This window comes from Dama dama, chromosome 11 (assembly GCF_033118175.1).
Source record: "Dama dama isolate Ldn47 chromosome 11, ASM3311817v1, whole genome shotgun sequence".
Classification (NCBI taxonomy): Eukaryota; Metazoa; Chordata; class Mammalia; order Artiodactyla; family Cervidae; genus Dama; species Dama dama.
In genome coordinates this window covers 31,385,297-31,412,170 of record NC_083691.1, presented here as the reverse complement: position 1 = coordinate 31,412,170, position 26,874 = coordinate 31,385,297, and the positions used below count along the sequence as shown (strand labels likewise).

General features: G+C 41.8%; 1 protein-coding gene across 3 annotated transcripts in view; it reads left to right on the top strand.

Annotated features, from left to right (window-relative positions):
• Positions 1–26,874, top strand: part of DNAJC27 (DnaJ heat shock protein family (Hsp40) member C27) — a 52,583-nt gene that overhangs the window by 24,762 nt on the left and 947 nt on the right. Inside the window, exons 6-7 of one of the 3 annotated variants that reach the window (XR_009694659.1) lie at positions 6,873–7,033; positions 9,427–9,615. Coding sequence is in view for 1 of the 3 variants with exons in the window: in XM_061154938.1 (XP_061010921.1) it covers positions 6,873–7,033; positions 9,427–9,559 (294 nt within the window). In the remaining 2 variants the exon portion in view is untranslated. Of the gene's footprint in view, positions 1–6,872; positions 7,034–9,426; positions 13,291–26,874 lie in introns of those variants that run through there. The other 2 variants (XM_061154938.1, XR_009694660.1) reach the window with 2 other exon arrangements.

The window sequence follows — 26,874 nt, the reverse complement described above, 5'->3', positions numbered from 1 at the left end:
GAGTCTAACTCCTTAAGGCTTATCCTTTTTGTGGCATCTCAGCTGGATGCCAGGGGTATTAATGAGGTGTTAAGGATGTCTCTCTACCTTAACTCTCATGAGTCTCTATCACTAGTTAGTCTTTCTCCCTCTCATGAGTCTCTGTTTCCAGTGAGTCTCTCTCACTAGAGCCAAACTCTAGTATCCCCAGGGTGGCTCTTCTCCTCACACCACTAGTCAGTTCTGTTCTCAGCGTCTCAATAGTTGTTATCTGGTAAGCCTCAGGTGATTTCATCCTATGCATATAGAGCCTATGTGTCAACTACAAACTAGTAGGGAACCCCCACATGGACTTCTTGGGGCCCGGCTCCCTCCTATCCAAGGCCCTGCTCTGCAGATTCCAGCCACCTCAGCATCCTCAGGCTCTGACCTCTGCCTCCTTAGCTCAGTGGGACTTTGTGTCTTCTTAGACCCCAGCACTCTGACATGGTAGGAAATGAACTCAGATAGAAGACAAAGGAGCAGTCTTACACTTGTTGTCCACTACCTGAAAAGAGTTGCCTCATATATTTACTTTTATAGTTGTTTAGCAGGATGTTCCCATGATTCCAACATGGCTGGCACTCAGACAAGGAGTTTGAAGAGACTTTTGACTTCAATTCCAGTATCCTCTATATCACACCACAGCTGGCCTTCTGTTACGTTACTTGTTATGAATAAGTCCCTCAGAAATTTGTGAGGGTTTCTGTTTTAGATTAATTTATAGACTAGTAGAAAACCTTACTGATACATAAGCACAGGCAAACAGGTGGGAACTATGTTCCCTATTAGGTTGCTTTTATTTTTTAGATAAATCTAGGGTAGAATTAGTGAATAATTAGTCTCTTTTTTAAAAAATAAGGCTAATAGAGAGTATAATAAAACAATTCTGTAAGTACTTAGAAGTAGTACTTTCCTGCTGGTTCAATTTAATAAATACTTTCTTTGTTTCCTATTACTTAATAGACACTTTATGTCAGGAAGGAACTTGGCTTTATCTTACACTGTTAGCACAGAGTAATATTAAGATAGACTAAAACTAAGTCAACACTTCTCTTTTCTTGGTATCTAGCAGCTTTTCCTTTGACACCCTTTTTCACATGTCAAGGTTTCTTGTTTAGGTTGCCAAGTCGATTAGCTGATACTGGAGATAAGAAAGAGGAGTCAAAAGAGAAAGAAAAAAATTTAGATGATAATAGGAACTATAGAAATAGCTGAATAAAAAAGGAGGAAGGACTTCCCTGGTGGTCCAGTGCTTAAGACTCTACTTTCTAATGTAAGGGTCATAGGTTTGATCCCTGGTCAAGAAACTAAAGTCCCACATTCCTCAGGGTGCACCCAAAAATTTAAGAAAAGAGGGAAGGCAGATTTTTAAAAATGGAGGGATGAGAAGATAAGTCAATTTAAAGCCAATTCAGTCACTCAGTCGTGTCTGACTCTTTGCGACCCCATGGACTGTAGCACACCAGGTTTCCCTGTCCATCACCAAATCCTGAAACCTACTCAAACTCATGTCCATTGAGTCAGTGATGCCATCCAACCACCTCATCCTCTGTCATCCCCTTCTATTCCCGCCTTCAATACTTCCCAGCGTCAGAGTCTTTATAATGAATCAGTTCTTTGCATCAGGTGGCCAAAGCATTGGAGCTTCAGCTTCAGCATCAGTCCTTCCACTGATATTCAGGACTGATTTCCTTTAGGATGAACTGGTTGGATCTCCTTGCTGTCCAAGGGACTGTCAAGAGTCTTCTCCAACACCACAGTTCAAAAGCATCAATTCTTTGGCGCTTAGCTTTCTTTATAGTCTAACTCTCACATCCATACATGACTACTGGAAAAACCATAGCTTTGACTAGACAGACCTTTGCTGGTAAAGTAATGTCTCTGCTTTTTAATATGCTGTCTAGGTTGCTCATAACTTTTCTTCAAAGGAGCAAGCATCTTTTGATTCCATGGCTGCAGTTAGCATCTGCAGTGATTTTGGAGCCCCCCAAAAGAAAGTCTGTCACAGTTTCCATTGTTTCCCCATCTATTTGCCATGAAGTAATGGGACCAGATGCCATGATCTTAGTTTTCTGAATATTGAGTTTTAAGCCAACTTTTTCACTCTCCTCTTTCATTTTCATCAAGAGGCTCTTTAGTTCTTATTTGCTTTCTGCCATAAAGGTAGTGTCATCTGCATATCTGAGGTTATTGATATTTCTCCTTGCAATCTTGATTCCAGCTTGTGCTTCATCCAGCCTGGCATTTCTCATGATGTACTCTGAATATAAGTTAAATAAGCAGGATGACAATATACAACCTTGATGTACTCCTTTCCCAATATGGAACTAGTCTGTTGTTCCATGTCCAGTTCTAACTGTTGCTTCCTGACCTGCATATAGATTTCTCAGAAGGCAGGTCAGGTGATCTGGTATTCCCATCTCTTTCAGAATTTTCCACAGTTTGTGGTGATCCACACAGTCAAAGGCTTTGGCATAGTCAATAAAGCAGAAGTAGATGTTTTTCTGGAACTCTCTTGCTTTTTTGATGATCCAGCAGATGTTGGCAATTTGATCTCTGGTTCCTCTGCCTTTTCTAAATCCAGCTTGAACATCTAGAAGTTCATAGTTCACATACTGTTGAAGTCTGGCTTGGAGAATTTTGAGCATTGCTTTGCTAATGTGTGAGATGAGTGCAGTTGTGCAATAGTTTGAACATTCTTTGGCCTTGCCTTTCTTTGGGATTGGAATGAAAACTGACCTTTTCCAGTCCTGTGGCCACTGCTGAGTTTTCCAAATGTGCTGGCATATTGAGTGCAGCACTTTCTTTTAGGATTTGAAATAGCTCAACTGGAATTCTATCACCTCCACTAGCTTTGTAGTGATGCTTCCGAAGGCCCACCTAACTTTGCTTTCCAGGGTATCTGGCTCTAGATGGATGATCACACCATCATGGTTATCTGGGTCATGAAGATCTTTTTTGTATAATTCTTCTGTGTATTCTTGCCACCTCTTCTTAATATCTTCTGCTTCTGTTAGGTCCATATCATTTCTGTCCTTTATTGTGTCCTTTATTGTTCCCTTGGTATCTCTAATTTTCTTGAAGAGATCGCTAGTCTTTTCCATTCTATTGTTTTCCTCTATTTCTTTGCACTGGTCACTGAGGAAGGCTTTCTTATCTCTCCCTGCTATTCTTTGGAACTCTGCATTCAAATGGATATGTGTTTCCTTTTCTCCTTTGCCTTTCATGTCTTTTCTTTTCTCAGTTATTTATTATTTATAAGGCCTCTTCAGACAACCATTTTGCCTTTTTGCATTTCTTTTTCTTGGGGATGGTCTTGATCACTGCCTCCTGTATAGTGTCACGAACCTCCATCCATAGTTCTTCAGGCGCTCTGTCTATCTGATCTAATCCCTTGAATCTATTTCTCACTTCCACTGTATAATCGTAAGGGATTTGATTTAGGTCATACCTGAATGGTCTAGTGGTTTTCCCTACTTTCTTCAATTTAAATCTGAATTTGGCAATAAAGAGTTCACGATCTGAGCCACAGTCAGTTCCCAGTCTTATTTTCACTGACTGTATAGAGCAGAAATTGAATTAAAGATTCACTGAGCATGGCCCTGCCCATCAGAACAAGACTCAGTTTCCCCCTCAGTCAGTCTCTCCCATCAGGAAGCTTCCATAAGTCTCTTATCCTTCTCCATCAGAGGGCAGACAGAATGACAACCACAATCACAGAAAACTAACCAATCTGATCACATGGACCACAGCCTTATCTAACTCAATGAAACCATGAGCCATGCTGTATAGGGCCACCCAAGACGGTTGGGTCATGGTGGAGAGTTCTGACAAAATGTGGTCCACTGGAGAAGGGATGGCAAACCACTTCAGTATTCTTGCCTTGAGAACCCCATGAACAGTATGAAAGGGCAAAGAGATAGGACACTGAAAGATGAATTCCTCAGATTGGTAGGTGCCCAGTATGCTACTGGAGATGAGTGGAGAAATAATTCCAGAAAGAATGAAGAGTTGGAGCCAAAGCAAAAAACAGCACCGAGTTGTGGATGTGACTGGTGATGAAACTAAAGTCCGATGCTGTAAAGAACAATATTACATAGGAACCTGCAATGTTAGGTCATGAGTCAAGGCAAATTGGAACTGGTCAGACAGGAGATGGCAAGTGAACATTGACATTTTAAGAATCAGCGAACTAGGACTGGAATGGGTGAATTTAACTTAGATTACCATTATATCTACTACTGTGGGCAGGAATCCCTTAGAAGAAAGGGAGTAGCCATCATAATCAACAGGAGTCTGAAATGCAGTTCTTGGATGCAGTCTCAAAAACGACAGAATGATCTCTGTTCGTTTCCAAGGCAAACCATTCAATATCACAGTAATCCAAGTCTATGCCCTGACCAGTGATGCTGAAGAAGCTGAAGTTGAATAGTTCTATGAAGACCTACAAGACCTTCTAGAACTAACACCCCAAAAAGATGTCCTTTTCATTATAGGGGACTGGAATGCAAAAGTAGGAAGTCAAGAGAAACCTGGAGTAACAGGCAAATTTGGCCTTGGAATACAAAATGAAACAGGTCAAAGGCTAACAGAGTTTTGCCAAGAGGATACACTGGTTATAGCAAACACCCTCTTCCAACAACACAAGAGAAGACTACACATGGACATCATCAGATGGTCAATACCAAAATCAGATTGATTATATTCTTTGCAGCCAATGATGGAGAAGCTCTGTATATACAGTCAGTGTACATCAAGGCTGTATATTGTCACCCTGCTTATTTAACTTATGTGCAGAGTACATCATGAGAAATGCTGGGCTGGAAGAAGCACAAGCTGGAATCAAGATTTCCGGGAGAAATATCAATAACCTCAGATATGCAGATGACACCACCCTTATGGCAGAAAGTGAAGAGGAACTAAGAAGCCTCTTGATGAAAGTGAAAGAGGAGAGTGAAAAAGTTGGCTTAAAGCTCAACATTCATAAAACTAAGATCATGGCATCTGGTCCCATCACTTCATGGCAAATAGATGGGGAAACAGTGGAAACAGTGTCAGACTTTATTTTGGGGGGCTCCAAAATAACTCCAGATGGTGATTGCAGCCATGAAATTAAAAGACGCTTACTCCTTGGAAGGAGAGTTATAACCAACCTAGATAGCATATTAAAAAAAACAGAGACATTACTTTGCCAACAAAGGTCTGTCTAGTCAAGGCTATGGTTTTTCCAGTGGTCATGTATGGATGTGAGAGTTGGACTGTGAAGAAAGCTGAGCGCCGAAGAATTGATGCTTTTGAACTGTGGTGTTGGAGAAGACTCTCTTGAGAGTCCTTGGACTGCAAGGAGATCCAACCAGTCCATCCTAAAGGAGATCAGTCCTGGGTGTTCATTGGAAGGACTGATGTTGAAGCTGAAACTCCAATACTTTGGCCACCTCATGCGAAGAGTTGACTCATTGGAAAAGACCCTGATGCTGGGAGGGATTGAGGGCAGGAGGAGAAGGGGACGACAGAGGATGAGATGGCTGGATGGCATCACTGACTCGATAGACATGAGTCTGGGTAAACTCCGGGAGTTGGTGATGGACAGGGAGGCCTGGCATGCTGTGATTCATGGGATCGCAAAGAGTCGGACACGACTGAGCGACTGAACTGAACTGATAATGTATTAAATTAGTATTTTGAGTGAAGTTATTCAACAACAACAGTGGCGCACAGGCATGAAATATGAGCAGGATCACAAAATAATTTTCACTTTGAAAAACATAAAATAGGAAAAAATATTAACAGTTTACAGAATAAGAAAAGACCTATAAGCATATGAAGAGATACACAACCTCCCTTATAATTAAAGGAATGGAAATAAATATTGTGAGATAACATCAGACTGGCAAAAATGAAGATGTATAATAATGCCCAATATTGAAAAGAGTATGGGGAAGTAGGCATTCCCATTCACTGTGATGGGAGTATAAACTGGTATAGCCTTTTTGTATGACAGTTGTCAAAATCCAAAAGTAAAATGCACACACACTTTTATTCAGCAGTTTTGCTTTCAGAAATTTATTCTGAAACAGTATGCCCACAAGTGTGCAGAGATATGTACTCATAAAAAAACATTCCCTAAAGCACTGTGTGACACAGTGTGTGACACAAAACTGGAAACAATTGACCTGTCCAAGAATAGGGAGTTGATTGAATAAATTATGAGTACAGTCAGTCACACCGTGGAATACTGGACAGTCATTAAAAGGGAGGAAGAAAGTGTCTATATGCAGCTAGAGAAAGATTCTGAGATTTATTATTATGTGAAGAAAGTGTCTATATGCAGCTAGAGAAAGATTCTAAGCTTTATTATTATGTGAAAAAAGTTACAAGGTGCTCAGCAGTGTGTTTAATCTGCTCTCTTTTATGTAAATACTTAGGGCTTGGATATGTGTACTGGTGCTGAGAGAAAATTACTCTGGAAGGATACTGAAAAAATGTATGAACAATGGTTTACCCCAACGAGAGGAACTGGAGGGGCAGGGAGACAGTTTTCACTTTATACTTTTTCTACTATTTGAATTTTTCTAATAATATTTGTATACTAGTTTTTAATTTCAAGTATGACTATCTGAGAGTAGGATCATAAGCCATTTAAATTCTTATACTTTTTGTGTGCTTAAATATATATATAATATACATATATGTTCTACATATATGTATTAGTATAAAAGAAAAAAGGTATGTTTGCTTTATTGTGAATTTTAAGTTATTGGGATATATTAAAATTCTTTAAGTTGATGCCTGGAAATAATTCCTTTTTTCCCCAAATCAGTTCTCCTCTGGGCTGTGTTTTCTTTTTGCAGACCTTTTATATATCCATAGTTGATTTATGTGAAAATGGCGGAAAACGTCCTAACACAAATAGCAGTGCTAGTTTCACCAAAGAACAAGCAGACACCATTCGCAGAATTCGAAGTAGTAAGGACAGTTGGGACATGTTGGGAGTCAAACCTGGGGCCTCAAGGTAAGCAGTGCTCTCAGATACTAGTGCTGTCTTCTGTTATAAAGATTGAGTCATCAGAATATAGTGTGATGTCTTCTTGTAATAGGCTAGAAATATGAAGATGTGTGGAAATAGATTACTTCACGCTACTCCTTCACTGAATTAAGTGAATACTAAAGGAGGAAAATAGAGGGCACAGTTGCCTGATGTGGGAACTATGTCCTGTGTATATTGTCTGAGTACCTTTTGAAATGGTATGTTCTGCTTTTGTTGACCAAGAGTCTAGAAACAAATGTAACCTCAAATATATATACATATAATCACAAAAGAGAATTCTTAAAGCATAGAATTTTTGAAAAAGAAAGAATGTTAGCAATCAACTTGTTGAAACGCTTCATTTCCTAAGTGGGAAAACTGGGACTCAGGGAAACTAAAAACACAGTCAGTGACTCCAGGAGTTAGTGGTAAAATTGGTTCCTGACCCTGAACCCTGCCTGTCTCTGACTCTTTCTCTGTCTTTCAAAAATCATTGTAGTTCCTCATCTGTGTGTGTTTATATTAAATTATTTTATTTTAGCCAAAATAATTATTTTGGAGAAAAAGAAATACAATCACTACTCTTCATGAAAGAAATAAATCATTACCTAGTATAATTATGTAACTTTTCCCCCAGTCTTATTGAAATATAATTGACATACAATACTGTATAAGCTTAAGGTGTATAGCATGATGATTTAACTTACATACATTGTGAAATAATTACCAAAATAAGTTTAGTGAACATCCATCATCTCATAGAGATAAATTAAAAAAAAGTTTTTTCCTTGTGATTAGAACTCTTGGAATCTACTTTCCTGCTGCTGCTGCTGCTAAGTCACGTCAGTCGTGTCCAACTCTGTGTGACCCCATAGACGGCAGCCCATCAGGCTCCCGTCCCTGGGATTCTCCAGGCAAGAACACTGGAGTGGGTTGCCATTTCCTTCTCCAATGCATGAAAGTGAAAAGTGAAAGTGAAGTCGCTCAGTCGTGTCCGACTCTTCGCGACCCCATGGACTGTAGCCTACCAGGCTCCTCCGTCCATGGGATTTTCCAGTCAAGAGTACTGGAGTGGGGTGCCGTTGCCTTCTCCATCTACTCTCCTAAGAACTCTCAATTGTTATCTCGCTTTTAACTCTGTAATAATACTGTTACTATGCATATTATTGGGGTTCTCAGATCTTTTTATTTTGTACCGTAGCGTTCCTCCCTATGCTTCTCCCTTTCTACTTTTTCACCTCGATTCCCAGAAAAGAAAAAAGTACATCTCAGAACTGCCAGATCAGCATCAACAACATTAAGTATCTCTTCTCCATTTTGGTCTCATAGCATGTCTTCAAGTTCAGGAGAGAAGAGGAGATGGAAAGAGGGAGACAGCTATTGGTCATCCTTGACTTCACAGGCGTTACTGAGGATGCTTTAAACACCTGATAGAATTCAGATGACCTTGTAGCATAAAGTTAATTGGTGGCTTTTGGGGCATCCCAGGTGGCACAGTGGTAAAGAATCTGCCTGCCCATGCAAGAGATGCAAGAGACTTGGGTTCGATCCCTGGGTGGGGAAGATCCCCTGAAGAAGGGAACGGCTACCCACTCCAGTATTCTTGCCTGGAGAATTCCATGGACAGAGGAGCCAGGTGGGCTATAGGCCATAGGGTCACAAAGAGTCGGACACAACTGGGCTACTAATATTACTTTTACTATTGTGTATCAAATTCAGCTTTTTTGTTGTTTTGACCTTTCCCTTGCTGACCCGGCTCCCTGACTGACTTTGTCTGCTGTTTCCTTCTGGAACTACATGCCGGGTCTCCGTTCCCTTTCTGGCCTCTGCCAGTTCTCTCCCTGCTGCTCTGCATTTCCCATCACTGGGTCAATTCCTGAACCTCATCTTCTTGCAGAGTCCTCCTCCAGGGGGGCCTGCCCTGATGGCCTCTTGTCCTCATTGCTTCCATCAGCAATTATTTGCTGAGGGCCAAGTGCCTGTGAGGTGCTAAACACTGTCTATTTTCATTTGATCATGTTTGTATACTCACTTTGTATTGTCTGTTTTTCTACTTGAATGTTACATATTTGTCCATTGTTTGTTTCCTAGTCTTTTAGTCTCACCTTTGAGAAGGGGTCACGATTATTTCTGGAGAAGGAAATGGCAACCCACTGTAGTATTCTTGCCTGGAGAATCACGGACAGAGGAGCCTGGCAAGTCCATGGGGTCGCAAGAGTTGGACATGACTTAGCAACTAAACCACCACCACCACCACGATTATTTCAGATATGCTTGCTGCACGAGGTGTTCTGTTATCCAAACAGCTGAAATGCAGTGGGCAGAGAGGGTGGAGGCTGACCTCTTTACTGACATAGAGCTCTGCTTTTTGTTTGCAGGGATGAAGTCAATAAAGCATATCGGAAACTTGCTGTGCTGCTTCACCCTGACAAATGTGTAGCACCTGGTAGTGAAGATGCCTTCAAAGCTGTTGTGAATGCCCGAACAGCCCTCCTGAAAAACATCAAGTAGGAAAAAGGAAAAAAAGACAGGTGTAGGCCTCGAGTCCAAACAGACTTTCTCTGGAGGTAAAATAGCCAACATGGGTTTTTCCTCCACAAAATTCTTACAGCCCTTTTCACTCACTTGCTGTCATTTGTAAATCAGTAATTTGGGTGTCTGTTTCCATGTCATAGACATGTTACAGAGAGACGAAGTGAAGAGAACTGAGTGCCACTTACACTATCGTTCATTTTCTATTTCTGAATGATGATAGATTTTTTTTTTCTCATGAGTTGGTAAGCTCTGTTGGTATAGAATTGCTTAGGCACTTTGCTCAGGAAAGTCCACGAAATTTCTGGAAGAAGGATAGGAGGATCCTTTTGCTTTTTCTTTATTAAAAAAAAATTCATTATCAGAGGAAAAAAAATAAAAATGGAAGCAGACATAGCAGAACCCCTGAAAGGGTAGTAACCTTACAAGCAAGTTGCCCCTTTACAGTCAGTTTCTTAGGTGATATTTTAAGCATCAGTCTGCTTAATTAATGAATGAACTCTTCGCAGCCCTTCGGAAGTGAAACAAGGTGATACAATCCTGAACTGAGCTCCCCTTCTCCATCACTGGGGGAGAGACCAGCCAGTCCTAAGAAAGCAGAGGTAGCAGTAGCCGCAGGTTCTAGTAGACTGGCTGCTGCTAGGCCTGCCCCTGGGTCTAAGGCCTTTCACTGGCCGTGGAAATGAGTGCTGGCAGCTGTAGGGGCATCTTCACCTAGGAGTCAGGAGTCAGATCCCAAGACAGAAATGCCTGCAGGTCAAACTGGATTGTGCACACATCCCCAGAGAGCATGACCCGTCTGGTTCGGGCGTGTCTGATGCCCTAGGGGAGCCCCCATAGGAGACTTATGCCTTTCCTTGTTACAGCATCATTTGTCATGACAGGTGGGAAAGGCAGGGATGCATCTCAACGGGGGGGGGGGGGCCTCCCTTCACTTCCTCGTCAGTGTGAGTTCCCCTTCCCTCTTCTGTTCCTGTCTTGTCTCTTAAGGCACCACACCTACCACCACGTCTCTCTTCTTGAATCCCCGCCTTCTGGCTATTGCCTCCTCTGTCCTGTGCAGCCTTCGCTGGGGCCTGGTAGACCAGAGACAAGTATAGATCCTTTGGGTGGTGGATGGAGAGATCTTAAGGCGTGTGTAGGAAGAATCTGTTACTTTTGTTTAGGTTCCAAATTTCTGATCAGTAATACTTTTAAGCTGCAGATTACTAAAATTAATTTCACGTAGAGAAATTCATTCTCTTGCCATCATCTGTCTCAGTATCCAAGAAATGGATGAAGATCAAGTGTCAGGACCGGCCTTCCTTCCAGAGCTCACAGAATAGTGTCACCGCGTGGCTTGTTACACCATCACTCTCATGTTACTCAGATTTTCAGCTGTGACCAAGCTGCACTAATCGGGGCTTTAAAGTATATAAAACTTTGCCATCAGTGAGTTTTAAACAGCTATCCCATATTGATTGCCAAGTAGCATTTGCCTTACCCTACCTGAGAAGAAAAACCACTTTCATTTAATTCAAACCCACTGCAGGCTTCTGAACCCTTCCCTTCTCCAGAGCAGCTTCGCTTTGTGTGGCTGCCTTTCGGCAGCACTGAGCTGGTTGTCAGGAAACCAGAGCATTGTTTCATAGTAAGAGTTTTCATTTTGATATTAAAAATGCTTTTTTTTCTTAGTAAAATTGAGATATGAGATATGATTTTTTGTGGGATTTTCCTCTTGCCTTTTAATTTTAACTAGCTTCTGGGCCTGTAAAACTCAGGCCAAAGTTCTTCAGGGCTTTATTTTTGCTGTAGGCCTTCATCATGCCTAAAGTAACAAACATAGATCTGTTCTTGTGGCAGAACTTAGGAGTCATGTGAATGAGGGACCGTGCATGGTGGTGTCAGCCCACATTGACATGACAGCTCACTTGTGTATGTGGCCCTGTGTAAGAACTGGTGCCAGTTTTCATCACTGTCATTAAACACTAGATGGGTCACCTCATTGAGCTACATTGTGCAGGTGAGCAGTTATAGCAGAGAGAGTTCTCTAGTTCTTCCATTCATATCCTTATGTAATGAGTGAGTTGACATTTAGCCTGGTCTTGATTCTTAGGTCTTGCTCAGTTCCCAGCACCTTGATTACTAATGTTAAGGATGGCCATGTACTACTTCATTTATGGAAAAGAAAGTTAAAGGTTCAGGGTCCTAGAATTTTTCTGATTTCCATAATCCTGAGTAGAATGTCAAGAAGGAATGAAATGAAGCCTGATCTGCAGTGAAAAGTAACTTCATATAAAATTTTACAGACCTCTGTGCATTAATTTAAATTCTTGGTACAAATGTATATTTTTTAGTTCAACCTTATTAAAATTCTTCAGCCAGTTAGGATTGCACAATATATCAGTGAGAGTAACAACTAGCAGAATAATTTCAATGGCTAAAAAAAGTTTTATACAGAATCTTGTTTTTTCAAAAAAGAACAAGAAGTTTGAACAGCTGTTATTCAAGAAAAGCCATTTCTTCTGCATCTGAGTCACCAAGAATGAACACTTTTAAAACTTGTTAGAAATCCCTGGAGGCTTTTGAAATTAATCGCCAACCTACCTAAGAACTTTAAAATATACTGTTCTTTTGTTCCTCCGTTCCTCTTTCATGGCTCCTTTTGAATCAATATTCTCAACTGTCAATGTGTCTCTTACTTCAGCAATGTCGTTTTATTTCTTTGCATAAATGTGTGCTTGGTTAAGTCCAGACTTGGAGATATTGTGCTGCTTCCCAAGATAAATTGCTCTGATTCTGTAGATTGCACTCTGTTCTTTAAGGCTCACATTTACCTCAGGAAACTCACTTTAGTATTTTTTTTTAATGGCATTGAATTCTCAAATGGCACTTATTTCTTTATACTGGTAAACTAGTACCTAATTTACTGTTCACTAAGTGAGCCATAGATAAGGCAGCTAAATTTCTGAGCGAAAGAGAAAATGGGCAGCCCTTGGTTGCTGTGAATCAGTAATAAAGTCCCTGTTTCTCACAGAACAATGACAGAATCTCAAGGGGGAAGGAGGTATTTGGTCTCATGTTAGAAAGGGTGGGGGCATGTGCACATTGCCTTTGACAGGGTGTCAGTGTCTGTCCCCTGAGCAATTTCAGTGGGCCCTAGAATGTCAGTCCCTTCTCCACTACACTCTGTCTAGCTCACTCTGAATCTGACTACATTTTTGTGAAACTTTTGCAGAGAAATTGAGCCGCGAAATGCAGCTAACCTCCTTCCATTGCAAGTTTTGCAAAGGGAAGAGGGGTTCCTATTTCTCATGACAGGTACCTAGCACAATTGTTAAGAGACAGTTACTAATGTTTATATGTTGGTGTTTCCATTAAGCATTTCTAGAGGAGATGAAAGCTTAAACTTGTGGTGTGGATGAGTTAGATCGTGTCTGACAAGCAGTGCAATATGAAGCTGTGCAATAAAGGCTGTGTTGTGAAATGAGCGTTGGAAAGCTGGACAGTTCGGGTTAACTTCCTGCAGCAGTTGCCAGCAGGATGGTCTGCCCTTGGCCCAGGAATGCAGAGTCTAAAGAAACCCTTTGCTCTTACGAGGTAATTTATGTATTTGCTTTCTGTTGAAATAATGGAAAATGTTAAAGTTAACAGCTGTCTATGTCTTGTATAGAGAGTGTCATATGTATTTAAGTTGTGTATTTTTATAAAGTAAAGCCAAATTCCAAACACTGGTCTGTGGGCTGCACTTATTTGTTGAGACACTGGTCTTTAAAGCAGAAGCCAGTTACCAACAAAGATCATAGATAAGACATCTTGCTTTAGTTGCCAGTGGGTAAAATGGAGGAAATGGTATTCATTGGTCCCTCAGGCTGTTCTAACCTTAATTAAGTTGTGATGAAAGTCTTTTGCTCTCAAAGAAAGATACTAATATTATGTTGGCCTTTTTAATTCAAATGAAACTATTGTTATCTCATTTTAATAATGTAGGTCTAATTCAGCTAATTAGTCCCTGGACAACAGGAATCCTTAAGTAACAGACTAAGGGGAAGGCGAATTTGAAAGTAAAAGCCTTGTAGGGCTGGCCCACAGAAGGCTTCAAACCAGAGCTCTAATTTCCATTGTGAATGGCATTCACTATCACCTGAGAGTGTGCTCCACTCCTGGGGAACCACACTACCCTCTCATACTGCTGACGTGTTCTAAAGCAGAGCTGCCAAATCCTCCTATGACCTCCCCCTTGCTCCTTGGTCACAGAGCTTGGCCCAGGAGATGGGAATGTCACCCAAGCTCTGGAGAAGGAAATGGCAACCCACTCCAGTATTCTTGCCTGGAGAATCCCATGGACAGAGGAGCCTGGCAAGTCCATGGGGTCGCAAGAGTTAGACATGACTTAGTGACTAAACCACCACCACCACCGAGATCTTTCTAGTTGGAATCTAGGAAGACAGACTTTCTCTCAGGAGAGAAGGATAGGAGGAGTCCTGCTGATGCTGGCAACCATGATTCCAATCTCATGGAAAAAATCAGAGCGAATGAAACAGACATTCAGAAAGAGACCGTATCCGTATGGCAAAGATGTTCCTTCCAGTCCCCAGGGTCCCCTGAACTGGCTGCTCTACAAGCCCATCAGCCACCCCAGAATCCTCCCAATCAATCTTCACTCCCCTGTTTCCTGCTTAAGTTTGTTGGAGTTTGCTTTCTGTTACTTGCAACCAAAGGGATATTAGAAAATAATAGACATTAAGGGTCATAAGCAGGAATGAGAAAGCTATGGTCTGTAGATTGGTACAGTACTTGATAAGTAAAGTGTGACATTTTAGATATTAAGTATATCCAGGTACTTGGTGTTTCTGTTTTAAAACAGTAATAACCAACTGTAAACTGAGAAGAATTAGGTTTACTTGTTTTGTTTCAGAATCAATTTAAGATGCACAATTTTATGTAGCTTTTTTGTTTCCTTTTGAACCATTGCCTGTCAGGGGCACTTCTAATATGGTAAATTTCTTTCTTTTTTTTTTTAATATGGTAAATTTCTAATCAAACTTTATTGTTAAAACATTCATTCACCATGCATTTATTGAGCACCTACTATATGCCATGCTCTGTTCTAGGCACTGAGGATATAACAGAGTACAGAATCGACAAAAATACCTGCCCTGTGGAGCTTACATTCTTGTTGTTGTTCTTTTTCATTTGTGGAATTTTGAAGAAAGCTTCATTTTTCCTTATAGGTTTATTTCTGAAGAGGCAAATTTGCATTTTTTGACTGCTCTTCAAGATATTCAGTTTTGCAGTTAATACTGATTGCTGCTACATATGGAAGACCATGTAGGTTGTTAAAATGCTGTATTAATTTTTCTCTTGAGAACTTGACCACTATCATTATACAGAGTTGTTTTTCCTGTTGACCTGGAGGACATAGTACTAGACTTAGGGGTTTCTTTATGTATGTTTTATATTAAATAATTAAAATGTTAATATATTCTGCCATAGCAGTTGATAAGGTCATGTTTGTTTTGAGGGGAAAATACCTAGAATCTCTGTTGTTTTAGTTAATAGTGTTTACCTCTAATTTCACCCAGTTAAAATTCTAATTAGCAGCCTGTTCTAAAGGATACTTGGACTTTAGGAAAATTATTTCTCTGTGCATCCTAAACAGTTACTTGTTAGTGGTAATTATAGAATCAGCAGATGCAGCCCATGAAAGCACTTGTACTAGGGAAGAGAAAGTAAAAGTCTATGACTGAGAAAAATTGAGGTGCTGCATGCCTCAGATACCAGGATGTGAACATTCTGCTGCTTTCAGAATATGAGAGAAAACAAAAAGTTCATGTAATAAATACTAAAGAGAGAGGCATCGTGTTAGGATAAATTTATTTAAGTTTACGGTTTTAACATCGCTCCATATAAAAGCAACCTACCAGGCAGTTACTGCCTCCTAGGGGAGATGGCAGTCTTCCCAGGTAGCATTTGTGGTAAAGAACCCACCTGCCAGTGCAGTAGACATAACAGATGCAGGTTTGATCCTTGGGTCGAGCAGATCCCCTAGAGAAGGAAATGGCAACTCTCTTCAGTATTCTTGCCTGGAGAAGCCTGTGGACAGAGGAGCCTGGCGGGTTACAGTCCATAGGGTCGCAAGGGTTGGACACAACTTAGCAACTAAACCACCACAGGGGAGATGTCAACGTTTATATGAGAAGATGCTAAATCCCCATGCTGTTCTCTCCTGCTCACAGTGCTGGTGGGGAGAGCACCTGGCCCATGAAAGTGATCAGTTTCAAGCAAGGTTAGAGCTTCTGCCAGGAACTCTGGACTGCTGGCATGCTGGACAAGGACTCTTTAGTGAAGCGTCCTAGTGAAATTTTAGATATAAGGAAAATCAGTATGGCTTTGTGTGGTGAGGCATAGAGCCAAGCTGCTCTTCATAAGAAATGAACAAAACTTCCAGGGATTGGGGCTACCTAAAAGAAAAGGAAGAAAAACTTGGATGAGCAGGAGCTGAAAGCTGGGGTACAAAGAAGGAATACTAGAAAGATCTTAGATATTAAAAATTATTAGATAATCCTAGAAAGACAGCCAATGAGAAGTTCCCAGTGACAGAAACAATCAAAGGACTTTTCAGAACATGCATGGCTTTAGTAATGTTAGTCCCACTTTACAGATAAGAAAACTGAGGCTCAGAGAGGTTAAGTGATGTGCTCTAGGTCAAACAGAAAGCTATTCAAATCCAAGCTTACCCAACTTTAGAATCCAGGCTCTCAGTGTATGCTATCAGCCTCACGGTCCAAATTTTAAAGCACTCGGCTTCATATTCATAAGTAATGTTGTACCCACTTTACCATGCTACTTACATATATATAAATAGGCCTGCCTTTTTGGTGGGGTTGCTTTTTTTTTTTTTTTAGTTTTGGATCTCATCAAAAGTGAGATCATATTATATATACTTTTGTCTTTCTCTTCTCATTCAATAGTACCTCATAAAAATCTTAAGTCAATTGGTTTAGATTTAATTTAGTCTTTAGTGGCTGAATAATAATAATTGTGTTGGTATGTCATAAATAATTCAGCCACAGGACTTTGTTTCCAGCTTTCTATCTCTACAAATAATGCTGCAATTTTATCCATGTTTGTACGTTTTTATGAACTAGCAGGGTTTTTTAATTAACCTTTTTAAAAAATTGAACTGAATATTCAATGGAAGGCTTAAAACTCAACATTCAAAAAACTGAGATCATGGCATCCAGTCCTATCACTTCATGGCAAATAGATGGGAAAACAATGGAAACAGTGCCAGACTTTATTTTCTTGGGCTCCAAAATCACTGCAGATGGTGATTGCAGCCATGAAACTAAGACACTTGCTCTTTGGGAGAAAAGCTATAAACAACCTAGACAGCTTATTAAAAAGCAGAGACATTACTTTACCAGCAAAGGTCTGCATAGTCAAAGCTATAGTTTTTCCAGTAGTCATGTATAGATGTGAAAGTTGGACCATAAAGAAAGCTGAGCACTGAAGAATTGATGCTTTTGAACTGTGGTGTTGGAAAAGACTCTTGAGAGTCACTTGGATAGCAAGGAGATCCAACTAGTCCATCCTAAAGGAAATCAGTCCTGAATATTCATTGGAAGGACTGATGCTGAAGCTGAAACTCCAGTATTTTGGCCACCTGTTGGGCAGAACTGACTCATTGGAGAAGACCCTGTTGCTGGGAAAGATTGAAGGCAGGAAGAGAAGGGGGTGACGGAGGATGAGATGGTTGGATGGGATCACCAACACGATGGACATGAGTGTGAGTAAGCTTTAGAAGTTGGTGATGGACAGGGGAGCCCGGCTTGCTGCAGTCCATGGGGTCGTGAAGGGTAGGACACGGCCGAGTGGCTGAACTGACTGAAAGATTGAAGTATGGTTCCAAACACTGTGTCGTTTCAGGTATACAGCAGAGTGTTTCAGTTACTTGTTTCAGACTTTCTTCCATTATAGGTTATTTTAAGGTACTGAATATAATTCTGTGTGAATAGCCCTGCATTTTTAAAAAGACCACAAAGGTACAATTTTCCTCATTAATGGCCCAAGTTCAAATTTTTGTGCTTAGGAATGAAAAAAACCTCTTTCTGAGGTGTGCCCAAGCCAAGAGGGAGTTAACTTGACAACTTAAGTTAACAGCAAATTAAAATATGGAATATGATACATCTGGATATTTACTGAGAGGGTTATTTAAGTGAAATTTTGAACAGACTGTGGTAGAACCCTCTGATGCCTCCAGAACAACTTGAAAATTGTGTCTTAAGGGATATCCGCCGTGAGAATCTTAAGAAATAACTGGTGGGCCGAGACAGACAGATTCCTTTATAGTACCTGTCAGCCTTATGATTTTGTTTCTGGGTGATTTTCACATCCCTAACTTATTCTTTTGTCATCTTTAGAACTGAGAAGCTATTAAAGGGCTGTTTCCCTCCCTCGCTCCACCCCAAAGCTTAGCATTTTGCACTAGAATCACTAGCATTGCAGGAGGAAGAGCTGCTTTATATTTACCATACTGTATAGAGTGACCAACTAGGTTTTACGGGATGGGGTCAGGTTGGCTTGACTTTCTTTTTAAAATATATTTTATTGAAGTACAGTTGAGTTAATTTCTGCCATATAGCACAGTGATTCAGTTATACATACTTAAATATGCATGCTTTTTCATATTCTTTTCCATTATGGTTTATCACAGGATATTGAATATAGTTCCGTGTGCTGTACAGTAGGACCTTGTTCTTTGTGCCTAGTCGTTTCAGTCGTGTCCGACTCTGCGACCCTGTGGACTGTAGCCCGCCAGACTCCTCTATCCATGGGGATTCTCCAGGCAAGAATACTGGAGTGGGTTGCTATGTCCTCCTCCAGGGGATCTTCCTGACCCAGAGATGGAACCTGCTTCTCTTATGTCTCCTGCATTGACACGAGGGTTCTTTACCACTAGCACCACCTGGGAAGCCCACCTTGTTGTTTAGCCATTCTATATATAATAGCTTGCATCTGCTAATCCCAATGGTTTGACTTTCTGCCTTATGCTTATCTATATTATTTGAGTTCTCCTGATGAATGTCAACTATTTTAATCATCTAAAATGTTATATGAAACCAAAAACTAAATATAGCACCCGATTGAAAAAGAGATTCACTCTGAGGCTTGTGTGGGGACTCTACAGTATGGACGCTCTGGGCTATAATTAAATCTTACTTCTTTACATTAGTAGAAACTTCAGACTAAAACAGAAAAAATGCTTTTAATCATTTAGAAGTGTTTTGAAAAGCTAATATAGCATCAGTGCTCTCTGGCTGGAATTTCAGATTCACTTACTGTAGTTACATATCCGCAAAGACACTTTCTCAGATAACACAGAAGCAGTGGAATTGAAGTCAGAAGGCCGGAGACAGAGGCTTACCTGTTAATAGTGTTGTGTCAGGGGCCCCCTTCTGAGGTTTGATTCCTCCATTATTAGATGAGGTTGTTGGTTAGATTACACCTGTGGCCCTTTCTGGTCTTCCCAGGTAGCACTAGTGGTAAAGAACCCGCCTGTCAAGGAGATGTAAGAAACCTGGGTTCAATTCATAGGTTAAGAAGAACCCCCAGAGAAGGAAATGGTGACCCACTCCAGTCTTCTTGCCTGGAGAATCCCATGGACAGAGGAGCCTGGCAGGCTACAGTCCATGGGGTCACAGAGTTGGACACGACTGAAGCGACTTAGTACACACACATGTGGTACTTTCTAAAGATCTTTATGTTTTGAGATTTTACAAAGGCAATAAATACTAGGCCTCCATATCTCTAGTGCGATGCTCCTACCCCCCCAAAAAAGAAGAGGAAGGAAAAAAAAACTAATTTAGAAAAAAGTTAGTGAATTAAGTTTTTCCTAAAGTTAGCAATAGGCATTGTTGAACCCTCTCATTTCTTTTAATAAAGAAACCCTAAAATTCTTGCTACTTGAAAATATGGCATCCCATTTTACAAAGGCAAATGTCACAGGTCTGAAATTTTTAGTAATAAAGCAATAAGACTCGGATGTTCAAAGATAATCTTTATTCTTGTGAGATGAAAGTTATCCTGGCTCCCAAGCTCACCGTTTTCATCAAGGACAGGTAAGCTTAAAATTTGCCTTCTAAGTTAAGTTAGTCATTCCTGGTTTTAAACATGATCAACTTGAGATTAAAACTCAGTAAATGCAAGGTCCCCACCTCCCCCTCATACTTCCACTACCCGCCTCTTCCCAGGGGAGATCTAGAGCTGGGACAGGGCTACCTTACCGCTCATCTTTGGCCTTCATGGCATCTTTTATCCCAGTGGCCTCACCGGCTCTAGCTGGTCCCACCTGGCCTCCATCCGCTGATGTCATGGCTTCCAGCTTCAAGGTCCCAGCACTCATCCTCCTAGGTGTCCAAGCTGACCCCAGGCTCTTCTGCTCCCCGGTCCTCTAAGCACCTCTCTACCCTGCTCACCTGGGCAGTCAGTAACGTGGGCCACTTTCCCTCAGCCCAGCAATCATGCACAACAGCCCCTCTTTCAGTCATCACCACTCTATGCCAAGCTTCCCTGGTAAATTGCAATGCTCCCAGACTATACCTTGGAAACCACCTTGAACTTCTTTATCAGGTCAGGGAGTTTATGGTGTGCTTGTAAACTGACTCTCTAGGAGGCGGGTAAGAGCCCCGGTTTGTGGCTTTTGCCCAGTTTTCATGGCATAAATACTCTTTATGGTTGATTCCAAGTTGGGAAGAGATGCCCCAGTAAACTTTCATGAGCTGTGATAACAGCAAATTCCAGCTTAGCTCTGGGTTTACCCGCAGAAAGTGAAGTAGGCAGGGTTTTGTGCATCCTCCAGTGTCTAAGCTCTCCTCACACCCCTCAAGAACCTCTGCTTTTAAATGATACAAATGAACTTAGGAAACAGAAAGAGGCTCAGACTTAGAAAACACTTATTGTTGCTGGGGGATAGTATATAGTTAGGGAGTTTGGGAAGGTCATGTACACACTGCTATATTCAAAACGGATAACCAACAAGGACCTATTGTGTAGCACGTGGAACTCTCCTCGATGTTATATGCCAGCCTGGATGGGAAGGGGGCTTGGAGGAGAATGGATACATGTATATGTATGGCTGAGTCCCTTCACTTTTCCCCTAAAACTACCACACATTGTTAATCAGCTATACCCCAATACAAAATAAAAGGTTTAAAGTTTGGGGACAAAAAGAAGATCCTCTTCTTTTATCTCATCCCTTCAACCAGATGGTTAACCCTTTGGGGCAGGGCTTAAGTTTCAGCCTCATCTCTTACAGCACTTGTCACAGTGACTTGCAGGAGGCCCTCATTAATTCTGTTGACTGATTACAGTCTTTAACAATATTGCTGTTAAAGACTTTGAAAACCTCACTCCATTTTCCCTAATAGAGCCCTAAAGGTGACTCACTTCATGTGATTTTCCCTACAGACCAGATGAAATTAATCCAGTGCCCCAAAGCTATTTACTCCTGCACTAGAGTGTATACCCACCATATTGTCAGGGAATTTTAATACAGCAAGACTTAGGGTTCTGTAAAATGCGTTTTAGTGGGTTTGGTTGAAATTAAACTAGTGTGTATCATGATGTAAATTGCTGGGTAGGAAGATTGGCTTAACTCACTAGTGGCCTCTGGTCAACATCATCAGTGGGTATTAAGTCTTTGATAGTCTTTTAAATCCAAAGTGTATGATTCATTGCAGCAAGGACAGATTGAACACCTGCTGTTTGCAGAGCATGGTGGGTGCTTCAGGAACTGAGAAACTGTGTAAGACCATGATTCCCAAAGTGGGAGCTGGGACCAGCAGCCTGAGCATCACCCAGGAGCTTGTTAGAAATGCTGATAATTCTTGAGCCTCATCTCAGACCTATGTACCGGATTCCTGGGGGCCCAGCAGTCTGTATCTAGATAAGCCCACAAGAGGATTCTGGTGTGTAATGTTTGAGAACCACTGACTCTCCGTGGCAGACTGCTGTGAAAGAGCATAGAGTGTATTGTCCCCTGACATCCCTTCACTAAATCTCTCCTGCTTAAATTGACCAAAGTGGTAGGAAAGAACGCATGTCTTGTAGAGAGAAGGAGGTCCTGCGTTCAGAATCTGGGTCTGTCATTCAAAGCTCAGTGACCCTGGGCACCTGTCTTTCTTCTACAGGCTTCTGTTGCCTTATCAGTGAGTCTCTTAAAGTTTCCTCTGCTCCCCAAGTCCCTCCCATGTATTGCGTTTTTGCAAGTCTGCAGGCTTCTCTTGTTTCATTTCCCTTTCTTCTATCAGCCCTGGGCTGTGCCTCTACTGCTGGGGCAGCACCTTCAGGATGACAGAGAGGGACTCTGTCTAAATAACTCTAGGTTTTCAGAGATGTACAGCTCACAGAGGCTTAGCAGTCCTGGGCAGCCTCCACCCTACCCCTCACTGTCTTCATGTGTCCATTTCACCCTAAAACTCTTGCTGTCTCCATCGCTGCTTTTCTGAGGTGACTGCAGTGTTGCTGCCTTAGGAGCCTCTGGCTGAGTCTGACATTACAGAGGGCCCAACCCAGTTACCCTGTGCCTTCAAAAAGAGAAAAAATTGGGGAAGTAACACCCTTTCCCACAGGGGTGTTTCCTGCTCAAACACCTACTTTTCAAGCCTTTTGTTGCCTATAGGATAAAATCCAAGTTCCTGTCACTTGTTAAGCACTTAATATAGATCACAGACTTCCTCCGCAACTTAAAAGTGTTTTATCTGACTCTAAAATGATCCCTCAGGATAAATAGTCTATCCCCGTAGTATGGATAAGGAAATATGCTCTTTAAAAGGTTGAGTCAATTGTCTAGGACTACAGCATTGCATTGCTGCTGTTTGATCCCCCAAAGAGATGTCCATCCAGAACCTCAGAATGCGACCTTATTTGGAATAATAGTCTTTGTGAATACAGTGAGGGTAAGGACCTTGAGATGAGCACGTCCTGGATGAGGGTGGACCCTAAACCTAATGACAAGCCCTGAGAAGAGAAGAGGGAATCAATGAGACACCAAAGAAAAGAAGAGCCTGTGAAGACAGAGCAGAGATTGGAGCTATAAAGACCTGAGCCAAGGAATACCAACCGTTGCTGGCAGCTTCAGAAGCTCGGAGAAGGGCAGGGAATGAATTCTCCTCAGGGAGCAGCCTTGTCCACACCCTCCTTTTGCACCTCCTGAGGCCTTCAGAACTGTGAGAAAACAGATTTCTGCTGGGACTTCGCTAGCAATCCAGTTGTTAAGACTTTCCCTTCCAAGCAGGAAGTGCAAGTTCAATCCCTGGTTGAGGAGCTGAGATCCCACGTGCCCCATGGCCAAAAAACCCAAACGTAAAACAGAAATAGTATTGTAACACAGGCAATAAAATGGTCCACTTAAAAAAAAAAAAAAAAGTCTTACAATATATATATTTCTGCTGTTTTAAACCACCCAGCTTGTGGAAATGTGTTATGGCAGCCCCAGGAAACCGAAACAACCACTGAGCTATTTTAAGAGTGGAATATGTGTTCAGACCAGGGCCTGACTATAGCACCCCTGCTCCATATTGCCTTAGCCAGGCATAACCCAGCCTCCACCTGCCTTCTGTCCCCTTATCCCCTCCCCCCACCCTCCACCCCACCCCATCCCCAGTCCAGGCTCAGCGAACTTCTCGGTGTCCCTCTGCTGTCCACGGCCTGTGGCTTTGCATTTGCTGCCCCCTCCACATGGCACGCTGTTATGGACTCACTGTTCATGGTACCCTCCCAGTGCATTAAAGTCCTAACACCCAATGTCATAGCATTTGGAGTTGGGGGTATTTAGAGGTAAGTGGGTATAGATGAAGTCATGAGGGTAGAGGCCCATGATGGAATTAATGTCCTTATAAGGAGAGGAAGAGACACCAGAGCTTGCTCTGAAGTCCAAGCAATAAGGTGGCTGTCTGCAAGCCAAAAAGAGAGCCCTCCTCAAGACCTGGACCTGCCAACCCCTTGATCTTGGCCTCCAGCCTCCAGAACTGTGAGAAAGAAATGTCTGTCATTTAAGCCCCTCAGACTGTGGTATTTTGTTACAGCAGCCTGAGCGGACTGAGGCATAAGTTGGCAAATTCTTATTGAACTTTGATGTCCAACTCAGATGCCTCCTTCTCTGAAATTTCTCTAGACTCACCTCTGCTGCCCAGACACATTTCATAGATTTTCTCCTCGGCTGGACAGATGTCTCTCCAGTGTATTACTTCTTGGCAGACTAAGACCTTATCTTTTCTTTGTGTTCTTGGTTGCCTAATAAAAGCATAGTCAATGTCTGATGAGTGAGTGAATGGCCTCTGTTGCTGAAATGTGAAACAGATTGAAGATTTTTCAACCATGTGTTTTCCAACTGATTATGAAAGAAGTCACAGAACACAACTGAATGTTGATTAAAAGGAGCCTAATGGAGAGGGCCCTGATGCTGGGAGGGATTGGGGGCAGGAGGAGAAGGGAACGACACAGGATGAGATGGCTGGATGGCATCACCAACTCAATGGACATAGGTTTGTGTAAGCTCCGGGAGTTGGTAATGGACAGGGTGGCCTGGCGTGCTGCGATTCATGGGGTCACAAAGAATCGGACACGACTGAGTGAACTGAACTGAACTGAACTGAATGGAGAGTAAAAAAATAAGAAAAACGTGGGTGCCCTTAGCATCCAAATATGTTGTTCGTTAACCAGTCAAAGCTTGGCATAATTTCCTCAGTAAAAAAGTATTTTCCTGGTTTATAGAAGTTCCTTGGAAAAGTGACAGGAGAGTTGGCTTTGTCGGGAATCAGGCCTAGTCCCTGAGGACCAGCAGAGTCAATACTGTTGAAGGCCTCTCCAATAGCCATTTCTCCTTTCTTCCTTGTTGGTAGAGTCCTAGTGTCTGTCCCTCCACTGTGAGGCCCAGGGTGAATCATGAGTGACTGAAGCCGTTTATGGTGGTACTAGTTCTTCTAGTGACTGATTTGGAAGTGGGCATGTCACCCTGCTGTAGCCAAAAAGACATAATGGACATTCTAGGGAGCTTCCAGGAAAGAATTTCATCCTCCTGAAAAGGGCAGCATGGGAGGAAACTGTTTCTCTTCTTCTGTGGAATAATGTATCTGTGTATGATGCTAGATTGTGGTGCCAGCTGGCCAAATGGGGAGAGGTAGCCTGTGATGGCAGAACTGATTCCCCAAGGGTTGGCAGGGCAGAATCTGGAAAGCAACATGCCCCTTACAGATGGGCTTGAGCCACCAAATAACTAACCTTAGACCTGTTTTAACCAAAGACTTGTTATAGAGATATTTTCTCTACCGTTAAGCCATTGTGAGTTGACTTTGGGGTTACTTAGGACAGAAATAATCCCAACAATTCTAATACAACCCAGCTACCCCAAAACACCTCTGGCCCCACTCCAGGAGAGATGACAGAACGCCACCATTTGCAATTGATTAAAGAGAAGTTCTGTGTGTTAAATTATAAGTTTTATCCTTGAAAGGGATTAATCACTGAGCTTTTAACACCTTAGAATTTATTCATTTGTTCCTAAGCATTCCTTCCTCCATCAAGCATTTATTAAGTGCCTTTTCTATGCTAGTCGTTCTGTTAGACTCTGGGATAAAACACACACACACACACACAATGAACAATGAGTATCAATTTATAGCTAACAGTCAAATCCTTTATATTATTCTCTCTAAAGTTATTTAAATGTATGTTTGTTTAAAGGCATTTTTGAACTTGGGCTTGACTTAAAAAGAATTCCCACTTACAGCTACATTAATCCAAAATCGTGAACAAGATGAAAAGAATGTAGATGACTTGTGGGGAAGCTTTTATTAAGAGAAGCAAAGAAATACCCCTAAGAACTTGCCCTGAACCTAGAGCCTGTTATACAGAGTGAAGTCAGAAACAGAAAAAACAAATTTCGTATATAAACGCTTATGTATGGTATCTAGAAAAATGGTACTGATGAACCTATTTGCAGGACAGGAACAGAGACGCAGGCATGGAGAACAGACTTTGGACATTGGGGGGGAAGAAGAAGGTGGGACAAATTGAGAGATGAGCATTGACAAATACACACTACCATGTGGAAAATAGATAGCCAGTGGGAAGCCGCCGTACAGGTGCAGGGAGCTCAGCCTGGTGCTCTGTGACGACTTAGAGGGGTGGGATGGGGTGAAGAACTGGGGGGGAGATTTAAGAGGGAGGGGACATATGTATGCTTACGGCTGATTCACGTTGTTGTGTGGCAGAAGCCAACACGATATTATAAGGCAATTATCTCCCAATTAAAAATAGGTTTCTTTTTTTAAAAAAAAAAAGCTTGTCCTGCCTTAAAGGGATAAAGAGAGCAGTGCAGGGAAGGCAAACGAGCACTCACCGCCAGAGCTAGTCTCTTACGGCAGGAGAAAGAGCAAGAGGCCTCCAAGCCAGCAGCAGAAAGACTGACTCAACCCTAACAGCTGCTAAAAATAGCAGAGCAGAGTTACAAGCTTTCCTGTCCAAACAGATCTAAAGCTGGCAGGTAGTCGGGGGCTAATAGTGAATGGAAGGGTCAGAGCCATCTCAACCAGAGACCCTCACAAGGGGTTCTGATCCTCGCTCAGCTGTGAGCAGAGCCGTCACTGGCTTCCCACTCAGCAGGGCTGGGTGCATGGAAAGCCAGAGGCACCAAGGAGGGGAGGATGGGTGAGAGACAGGGTTGCTCCAACCCACCCTGAACCCACTTCACTGAAGCGAGTTTTAATAAAGTGAAAAAAGAAATTTTTAAAATAAGAGCTATAATTTTTTTTTAAAAGGACCAAGAGTTTGGTCTCGTTTTGAAAAAGCTTAGCAGATATCCCTGAATATAACACTTTCAGAAAGATGCTGGCTCTGCCCGGTGTCCCCCATGTGGCAAAGGAGGATTGAAAGGGGGGTGGCAAAGTTTGTTAGCTAACTTATTTCTACCACCCCTTGAGTATGTCGCATCATTTCTTAAGAATGCGAGAGGGAACGTAATGCCAATGTGAGTTATTTAATAGTTATAAAAATCACTATCTGCAGAAGCACATGGATATGATTAACCTGCACATGTCTAATTTGAGTGTAAGTCAGCACACCAGCAGGGCCTGAGAACTTTGTGGAATGACTCCTAGAGAGCGTTACTTAAATCTGGACCACTGTCTTCCGGTAATTATCATTTTGTGTCTTCCTGTCCATTATTCCTTGATGGTCTCATCCTTTTTTGAACCACTTTTTCTCCCACATCAGCTATAGCTGGTTAGAATATGTCATTCCTCCTGCTTTGC